Source organism: Nylanderia fulva, unplaced genomic scaffold, assembly GCF_048542155.1.
Source record: "Nylanderia fulva isolate GAGA-0341 unplaced genomic scaffold, ASM4854215v1 Scaffold142, whole genome shotgun sequence".
NCBI classification, from domain to species: Eukaryota; Metazoa; Arthropoda; class Insecta; order Hymenoptera; family Formicidae; genus Nylanderia; species Nylanderia fulva.
In genome coordinates this window covers 179,626-189,733 of record NW_028189644.1, presented here as the reverse complement: position 1 = coordinate 189,733, position 10,108 = coordinate 179,626, and the positions used below count along the sequence as shown (strand labels likewise).

The 10,108-nt window shown below is 56.7% G+C and overlaps 1 protein-coding gene across 1 annotated transcript; it reads left to right on the top strand.

The window, feature by feature from the left end:
- The first annotated feature begins 4,511 nt into the window (after window positions 1–4,511).
- On the top strand, window positions 4,512–4,928 carry LOC146724229 (uncharacterized). Its single transcript, XM_085480317.1, has one exon. The coding sequence runs from the start codon at window positions 4,512–4,514 to the stop codon at window positions 4,926–4,928; it is 417 nt and encodes a 138-aa protein (XP_085336443.1).
- Window positions 4,929–10,108: the final 5,180 nt, after the last annotated feature.

Below are 10,108 nucleotides of genomic sequence, written 5' to 3'. Positions count from 1 at the left end.
TAGGACTCCCTAAACCCTCCCTAGATCCAACCATAAAGCCACCGTCGCCCAGGCAAAAGGTATCACTCTCTCAAAGGGGGGTGGTGGGGGAAAGACCCCCGCTATTCAACCCCCTCCCCTCTCAGAGAGCAGACGCGCACCCAAAAAGCGTCCACAACTACGGGAACTGCAAAGACCCGCTCCGCTGCCCCGACGCAGCCCCAAACCCAGGATGACTCCTGGGCAAAAGTAGTCGGGAGAAGGGCGAAGTGGGCCGCAAAAAAAGGGCCCAAACAACAGGCCAAAGAGTAATCTCTCTTGCAAAAGGGTGTGGGCGCTGAAGGCGCGAGCGGCTTCCTCCCCTTCAACTATGGAGGGCAGAGGACGAACCCCAAAAACGTGCCCCAAAAAGCGGAAAAGAAAACACTGAGGACAACCGCCGTTGTCCTTACCTGCCCCGAAGACAGCTACAGGGACGTGGTTAGCATGGCGCGATCCCAGATAAATATGGCAAATCTGGGAATCGCGAACGTGCGGGCTACGAGGGTCATTACAGGGACCCTCAATATGACGTTGCCGGGGAGGATAGGGCTGCAAAGACAGACGCCTTTGTGACCCAACTTAGGTCTGTCCTTTTCGGCGTTGAGTGTCAAAGTAACTCGCCCCGTTAAAAAAGGCGACTTCAGAATCAAGGAAGTCGATGAATCGGCCACCGAGAAGAAGATAGCCTTCGAGGTGGCCAAGGTAGGAGAATGTGACTCCTCTGATGTAAGAGTGGGAAAGATCCGCTTCGAGAAGGAAGCGATGGACACTGCATGGGTGCAGTGCCCACTAACTGTGGCACTCAGCGGCGAGGGAGGGGAGGATTGCCCTCGGCTGGGTAAAGGCCGGGGTCCAATTGTTGAGGCAGCGTCCCCTCCAATGCCACCGGTGCCTCAAAAAGAGACGTCTAGGAACAATGCTCTAGCGACGTAGACAGGCGAGACCTGAACTACAACTGCGGCGCCCCTGGACACGTTGCCCGAGACTACACGGGCAGGACACGTTGTCCTGTTTGTGCGGACTTGGGCTTGAAGACGGACCACAGGCCGGGGACAAAAGCTCCATCATAAAAAGAACAAAGCAAGTTTTCTCTCAAGGGGAGGCCATAGAGGCGACGCCAATAGAGGCGACACCAGCAACGGCCGAGGACGTTGTGGAGGACAATGCCGGACAAGCATAAATGGTCGAAAAAGTCCTCCAGGCCAACTTGAACCACGCTTGCAAGGCGCCGGACTTGTTTATCCAGGCACTCAGCGAGCGTGAGTGCAGTCTGGGGATCGCCGCCGAGCTGTATCTGCCGCGGGGAGTTCCGTTGGATCACCCCTGCTGGGCATACAACACCACGGGCTCGGTGGCGATCCATTAGATTTATGAGAAAGGTTGCTCTCCTTGAAGTAAAGCAGGAGAGGATGACACGTACGTTGCTGTAGATTGGGGGCCCATCACGTTTGTGGGGATATACATTCCCTCAAGCTGGGATCTCGCCAGGTTCGAGGGGGCCTTAGATGACAGCGGAATATGTCCGCAGTCGGCTTCCTCGACCAATGGTTCTGATCGGGTACTACAACTCGAAGTCAGTGAATTGGGGTTCCCGCGCCACAGACAGGAGAGGCGGGGTCCTGAAAATATGGTCCGCGGGTTTTCGACCTATGTCTCATAAATACAGGGTCGAGTAGCACCCTGGTCCGGCCGCAAAGAGAATCAATCGTGGATCTTACATGGGCCACGCCCTCTGCAGCTGACAAGAAAAGGAAGTGGCGGGTATCGGTGGAGGAAACCCTCTCCGATCATCTCTACATTGAGTACGATGTAGAGGTAACCCGTCAAGGGGTGCTTTGCCGCGGCGAAAGGGAGAATGTCCCCCGACCCAAAAGACGGGCCTTAAAAAAGCTAGAATAGGCTAATGGCAGCCGTCTCCTCGACCATCTGGTCCGGTACGATAGGACCGGGCGAAGAGGTGCACCAGAGAGTGGAATGGCTTCGGGGCACGGTCACAGACGCTTGTGACTTTGCCATGTCCCGAGCCAAAGGATTGTCGCGCCGTGCAGCGTACTGGTGGACGGAGGAGATAGCGGGTCTCCGCAGGGCCTCCGTCCAATGTAGGCGCCGCCTCGTCAAAAAGAGATGAAGGCGCGACAATGAAGCAGAGACGGCCAGCGCGCTCGACAGATACCGCCTAGCCAGGCGGGAGTTGAGCGCAGCCATAAGAACTTCCAAGAGTAAAGCGTGGGACGAGTAGCTGCTCGCCCTTAACGCTGACCCCTGGGAGCGCCTTCACAAACTTGTCATGAATAAGTTGAAACCATGGGCGTCCCCCGTGACGGAAACGCTTGACCTCGGCCTCCTGGAGGAGACTATCGAGAGGCTCTTTCTCGCGATACAGGCCCCCCAAATAGAGAAGAAGCCTTACGAGTGGGATTCAGAGCTAGAGGTCATTGCACGAGAGATGGCCGGGATTTTCAAGAAACTGAGAGCCAGAAAAAAAACAAAGCCCCTAGCCCGGATGGAATATCAGGCCAAATCTGAGGGATCTTGGAAGAACACCTATCCGGATTTATGTAGCAGCTGTACAGCAGCTGTCTTGAGAGGGGAATGCTCCTCGAAGATTGGGAATCGGCAAAGCTCGTGCTGATTCCCAAAGGAGGAGGAAGACCGGGGGGCGCGCCCCCTGCTTTCCGTGCAATATGCTTGCTTGACGAGGTTGGGAAGCTATTTGAAAGAATAGTATTTAACTGCCTCGTCGAACACTTGTCCCGGGATGACTCTGACCTCCACGAGAAACAGTATGGGTTCCGCAAGGGACGATCAACAATTGAAGCAATTCTACGCGTTAAATCCCTCACGGAATCCTAGATGAAGGAGGGCAGGGTGTTGGTAACTCCCCTGCAACAGGGGGAGAAGAGCCACATGTGTTAGGAGGCAGGGGGAGTCGATCGTAGACCTGACATGGGTCACTCCCTCTGCCTCAAGGTTGGTAAGCGGGTGGGGGGGGGGTGCTGACGGAGGTCGAAACCATTTCTGATCACAGATATGTGGAGTTCTCCGTCGGTGCCTTCCCCCGTGGGGTGGTGGAGCGCCGCCGAAACAGAGAGGCTGTCTCTCGAAGATGGGCCCTCAGAAAGCTGGACCAAGACGCGTTTCTGGCCGCGGTCGAGGCGGCCCTGATGGTCAGAGGAGAGGAAAATAGGGGGGAAGAAAAACGGGTATGGCTGCTTCAAACGATAGTTGAGGCTTGTGATGCGGCCATGCCCAGGATTAAACGAAGGTCCCCCCGAAAGGCATATTGGTGGTCGGAAGAAATCGCCGAAGCAAGGCGAGCCTCCGACCACGCAAGAAGGAAAGTGTACAGAAGGAGAAAACTCGAGCGGTTGGACCCCGAAGGGTATCAGGACGCGTGGGATAACTATAAAGAGAAGAGGGATGATCTGCGCGTCTTGATACGGAAGGCAAAGGCGAGAGCCTGGGACGAGTTGCTCTCCTCCCTGGACGAGAACCCATGGGGGCGCCTCTATCGCATAGTACTCAAGAAGTTGAGAAGCGGGGGCGCCTCTATCACGGAGTCCTTAGACCCCCAATTTATTGGCCAAGTCGTCGACACCCTGTTCCCGCGGAAAGAAGGTCAAACTGACCCGATTTCGGAGCGGGACTGGGTGTGGGACGAGGAAGCCATGGGGGTCACGGAAAGGGAGCTTTGGAGCGCCATCAGGAAAATAAAAACCGGGAAAGCCCCCGGTCCTGATGGCGTTCACGGGAGAATCTGGGCTCTCGCCTATCGGGGTCTTGCAGAGCCCATGCGGAGGATGTACAACGAATGCCTCCGCATGGGCTCCTTCCCACGAGAATGGAAGGAGGCAAACATAGTCCTCCTTCCTAAGGAGAGTAAGCCGAGGGATATGCCCTCGGCGTATAGGCCAATCTGCCTAATAAACGAGGCGGGTAAGATCCTAGAAAGGATCATAGCCGTCCGCCTCGTCTACCACTTGTCCCGGGAAGGTCCAAACTTGAGCCAGGAGCAATACGGCTTCCGGGTCTGACGGTCCACGATAGATGCAATTCTTCAGGTCCGTTTGATCTCGGAGGCCGTAACGGAGGAGGGCGGGGTGTTGCTTGCTGTGTCCTTGGACATAACAAACGCGTTCAACACCCTGCCATGGCACCGGATTGGGGCGGCCCTGGAGTACCACCGGGTCCCCCCATATCTGGTGTCAATCCTGGCGGACTATTTCCGGGACAGGCGATTGGCCTATACCGATCGGAACGCCGAAAAGCAGAAACGTCAGATGACGTGCGGGGTTCCGCAGGGGTCGGTACTTGGCCCCCTGCTGTGGAACCTCGCGTATGACAATGTTCTTCGGCAGGCCCTCCCCTCCGGCTGTCACACAGTGTGCTACGCTGACGACACACTTGTGATGGCCGGGGGAGACTCGTGGGAAGATGCAACCGCTCGAGCGAATATTGCGGTGCACCGCGTTGTGCGGCTTGTGAGGCAGATGGGGCTCAAAGTAGCGCCCCAAAAAACCGAGGCCATCTTTTTACACGATGGCTCTCATGGGGCGCCACTAAGAGCCCACATCTGGGTGGAGGACACCTCGATAGAGGTGGGGGCCTGCCTGAAATACCTGGGCCTCCACCTCGACAGTAAGTGGACCTTTCGGGAGCACTTCCGCCGCATATCCCTTAAGGTGGAAAAGACAGCAATAGCGCTGCAGCGCCTGCTGCCCAACCTTGGGGGACCTGGCGAGAGTGTCCGAAGATTGTACGCAGGAACCATCCATGCCATGCTCCTGTACGGGGCCCCGGTATGGGTGAAATCCATGGAGGCCGCCCGCGGCCCGAGGGATGCCACAAGGCAACTTCAAAGGCGGGTGGCCAACAGGATATGCCGGGACTACCGCACAGTGAGCTGAGTAGCCGTGGGAGTGCTCTCCGGAGTGCCCCCCGTGGAGATGCTCGCCCGCATGTACGCTGATGTGTACACGCGTACACGCGAATACCAGCGGGCGGGCATCATAGTAACGGATGGGATCCGGCGTGCAGTAAGGGTCCACTCCCGATGAGAGCTGATCCAGAAATGGAAGGACAGCCTCGAAGATCCGAGGCTGCCAGGACAGCGCACCGTTGGGGCTATACGGCCCTGTCTGGAAAACTGGCTAGACAGAGCCAAAGGAGGGGTGTCCTTCCACACGACGCAGGTGCTCACCGGACATGTTTCGGTGAGTACCTGCACAGGATTGGGAAGGAGCGCACAACGCGGTGCCATCACTGCGGCCACGAGCGTGACACCGCCCAGCACACACTCGCCGAGTGTGTTGCCTGGGCGGGTGAAAGAGCGGAGCTCGTGACCGCGGTGGGGATGGATCTGTCATTGCCCTCAATAGTGAGGGCAATGACAGATAATGAAGAATCATGGAAGGCGTTCTCCTCCTTCTGCAGCAAGGTTATGCTGCAGAAGGAGGAGGCTGAGAGGGAAAGAGAGAGAGAGGAAGAGATGGAGGGAGGGGACGTGCCTCCTCTTTCCCCGGCACCGGCGGGCTTGCCCGTTCGTGGTGTCGGGGATCGGGGGGGCGCGCCCCCAGAAGAAGAAGAGGAGGAGGAAACACGGAGGGAAGAGGTGTGCCCCCTCCCCCGCCGTCGACGGGTTTACCCGTCGATGGTGGCGGGGGTCGGGAGGAGGGTACAACCTCCGAAAGAAAAGGAGAGCAGACGTGGAGGGCGGGGCTGGGCCCTCCCTTTCCGCGCCGTCGGCGAGCTCGCTCGTTTGTGGCGGCGCGAATCGGGGGAGATCCGTCTCCAACATACCTGCATCAAGTTTTGACGCAGGATGAGGTTCCCGGGGGGGGGGGGCTGAGGACAAATAAGTCCCCAGAGTTCCCCCCCCTGGAAACCTCACGAGAACCGGGCGCGCGGACGCATCACCCCCACGAGGGGTGTGACTGCGCGCCCGGAAGGAAAATTCCCTCGGTTGCGGCCGAATCCTAACTCCTAGAAAGGGAGCGGAGGGAGCCGCAGCCGGAGGGACCGAGGGGGAGCCACGTGTCTCTGGCGGGTGGGCATCGCCCATCCGCTGGGGGCGCCTGGGCCCCTCTTAAAGACGGAGACGTGACGTGTGGGGCCCTCCCATCGGGAGCCATAAGGCACCGGTGGGGGGGGCAACACCGTCCACGGAAGGGGATTTCTCTCCTTCTGGGAGAAGCCCCCTGGTGAGGGCTCCCCTAGTGGAACGCCGAACCGGATCACCTTCTAGGGGATCCGGGGGTTGCGATCACTGGGGGGGGGCGGGGGGCGATGGCTCGAGCGGGAGCTCTCGAGCCATGGCCCCGCCCCCCAAACTCTTTGGGAGAGCGCGGCGTAGGGCCGGTGTTCGCCCTGCGCCGCAACCGTGAGGAAACCGCACAGTCACTGACTGTGCGGTCGGGGAGGGGTCTCGGCCGCAAGGTCGAGGCAGCTCCCCGGAGACGGCTTGGCGAGGGGGCGGCGAGACGGCATGGGATCCAGCATCCTCGTCGTCCCCTATCCAACGCCCGAACAGGACACCCGCTGGGGTTTTAGTGAGGTAGGTCTTGGGCCCCCTGGTCAAACCATTCGTGGCTCGACCAAGGGGAACAAGGAGTCCCACATAACCCGCACCCCTACCCGGGGGTGCGTGGTACCATGACGGTTTCCCCTGCGTCACAAAAAAAAGGGTGTTGGTAACTATATCTTTAAATATAGTGAATGCCTTTAACACCCTGCTCGGATCTAAGATTGGGAACGTGATGACGCACCATCGCGTTCCCGGTTATCTCGTCGAGGTCATCAGGAGCTATTTCCTGAAAAGGGAAATAGTATTCCGGGACCGAGAAGGAGTGGAACGCAGGAGGTCATGTTCTGCGGGGTCCCACAGAGATCAGTGTTAGGCCCCTTATTGTGCGACCTCGCGTATGATCGCGTCCTTCGATCTGCACTTCCTCCCGGCTGTAGTGTGATCTGCATAGCAGATCTGCGTAGCAGACGTCACACTAGTCATAGCCAGGGGGAGAACGTGAGAAGAAGCAACTAATATCGCAAACATCGCGGTGGCGGGCGTTGTGGCTGCCATAAGTGGCATAGACCTCAAGATAGCGCTTCAGAAAACTGAGGCACTTTTTATACATGACTCATGGAAAGCCGCCAGAGGCCCATATCACAGTAAATGGTGTCCCCGTCCAGGTAAGCAAAAGCCTCAAATATCTGAGGCTATACTTGGACGGGAAATGGAGTTTCACTGGACACTGATCGGCTGGCGCATAAAATGGATAGGGTGGCGGGAGCATTGTGCCGCCTGCTACCTACCCTGGGGGGGGGCGGTGGGTCAAGTACGCCGCTTATACGCAGGCATTGTCAATTCGGTGGCTCTGGTTTGGGCGGACGTGGCGATGGCTACTAAGAAAATTTAGGATACGCTGAGGCGTATTCAGAGGAAGATAGCCATCCGCTGTGTCCGCGGGTACAGGACGGTGTCCCATGCGGCGGCAATTACCCTGGCGGAGATGCCGCCCATGGAGCTTGCGACGGGGATGTACGCTGATGCATACAAAAAGGGCCGTGAGCTTCGTGAGCGGAGTGTCAAACTCACCACCGGGGTGAAGAACCAGGTGAAACTCGGCGATGCATCATGAAGAGGTAAAAGAACATCCTCTTCACAGTGCCCCTAACAAGATCCGGGGCACGCGCCGTCGGGGCCGTGGGACTGGTTCTGGAAGATGGGGACGTCGTTTAGATCTACGTCATTTAGATCTATACAGGTGCTCACTGAACATGGTAGCCCCCCCCCCTGTTTCTAAGAGTACCTGTGTAGGATCGGGAAGGCGCGCACAGTGAATTGTTGCTACTGCAATACGGAGGAGGACACGGCGCAACACACCCTCGAAGAATACTTAGCATTTGAGGGTGAGCGCCGTGTCCTAACTGACGAGATTGGCCAGGATCTCTCGCTCCCAGCAATAGTAAAACAGATGCTAGAAAACAAGAGGAAATGGAGCTATCGTCTCCTATTGCGGGACAGTAATGCTTGCAAAGGAGATAGCGGAGAGAAAGAGAGGCCCAGGAGAAAGCCAACTCTCCAGATGAGGATGACGATGGAGCGGACGGTTCCTCCTCCTCGGAACGGAAGGAAGAGAGGACATCCGCCCAGACTGAGAGTAGACCCTTTTTTAATATAAAGAGAGGGCAGCCGCGGACAAGGAGGAAGGACGGAAAGAAAAAGCATTCTTTTTTCTGCCACAAATAACAAAAGAAAGGTCCCTGCTCCCAAGCACAAAGAAAGCAAGGAGGAGATAGTAGAAGGAGTAGAACGAGGTCGGGCTGCGTCTGCCCGGCGGCCGCACAATATAGGCCCGCCTTTTGCCCCTGCCCCAGGCCTCTATCTAGGGGGACGTCTCGGCGAAGTCCTCGGGTCAACGGCCAAATCCTGTAATAAAGAAGGAGCCCGACCCGGAGCTTGGGCAACCACAGGGGATCATAAGCTAATATGATCCCCATTGCACGTGGTCCCCCTCGGGAGTGAACGCGGCAATTGGCGACCCTCTCACTGGTGCCCAAGGTCGCCGATAGGAGGGTACCAATGCCTGCGGAGAGAACTCTCCCCTTCAGATGAAGAGCCTTCGGGGTATAGGTTAAATCTCCCATCCCTTTTGGAAGAAAGAGAGAACCTTACTCTGAAGGCGGAGGGTGGCGGTTCGAGCGGGAACACTCAAGCCGTGACCCCGCCTCCCAAACTTTTTGGGAAGACGCAACGTGGGGATGGTGCCCCTCTGCACTGCAACCGGGAAGGACCGCACGATGGTTACGCGGAGGAGAGTATCTTCCTCTCGGGGAAGATGCTCTCCTAGGAAGGTCAGGCCGGGAATGGCAAGAAGTAATGCTACAGCAGTTCCTTGGCATCCCCATAAGAGCCCGCGAAGGTACCCGCTGTGTGTTTAGTAAGGTAGGTCTTGGACCCTCTGACCGAATTATTAGTGGTTCGGTCAAGAGGAACAAAAAGTCCTACATAACCCGCACTTTCTACTCGAGGAGTGCGTGGTATCCATGAGGATTCACACAGCGTCAAAAAAAAAGTCGCGTCCTTAGGTGGTGGCCTACTTTACGTCTGCTGATGCGTTGTCCGTGTGTGTGTGTTATAATGCTGCCTTCTGTGTTGCTCGCTTTCCATCGATTATTTTTGACGTGCCTAATTATTAATACTGCTGTATTTTTCAGGTCTTCTTCCGAGTAGTTCCTGACGGTCCTTCGGCGCGATCCCACCGCTGCCACCAATTTTGTTGAGTGTCTCGGGTCGAGCACAAAAGATTGCACCAAATTAGGATGAGGATTCGGGGCGTCAGGGCTTGAATCGGGATTATTTGATATTAACACGTATCACTTCCACAATAAAACTTGTTTATTTCAATTTAACACTTGTCTTGACTTTTTATTTTAACGATATTACATCTTCTTAGAGTAAGTTACTAACTTAGTCTCGCGATAGCGACTATACGTTGTGACGTGGCCTTTTGAGCCCATCACAAGGGCGGACGCGCCCGGCCAGGAAGAGTTGGAGAGCGCTCCAAACATTTCGTGTATTACGGGCGGCGAACTTTTCGCTGGCTCGCCCTTACTCCGTAACGAGAATCGAGGTGATGGGCCGGAAGAATTAATTGTTTTGGAAGAAGAGGACCACAAAAAATTAAGGAGGGAAAATCATGGTGCGAGAGGAACGGAGACTGAGTGACCGGTCCGGTGAGTACCAGATAGAATAAAATTATACACGGTACCGATCCTTACAGCCTCGGGGAGTCAATCGCCAGCAGTCCGCCTAAGGAAAAGAAAGGCGCCTGCATCCCTCCACGAGGATGACTACCCCTGAAGGGCCCGCAGTCGCACGTCGAGAAGACCCGGAGATCGTCCGGGACTGATCACCCCGGGACGATCTCCCCAGCAGAACAAAGCCGTCACAAACGTCATTACGCGGCCGTGCGAGGTGTGGACGGAGCCGCCAAGAACGGAGCTGTGACGTCGCAACTCCCGAGGGCGAGGGTTTAAAATTGGCGGCAGAAAATCCGCGACCAACCAAGACAGGGGAAAATCGATG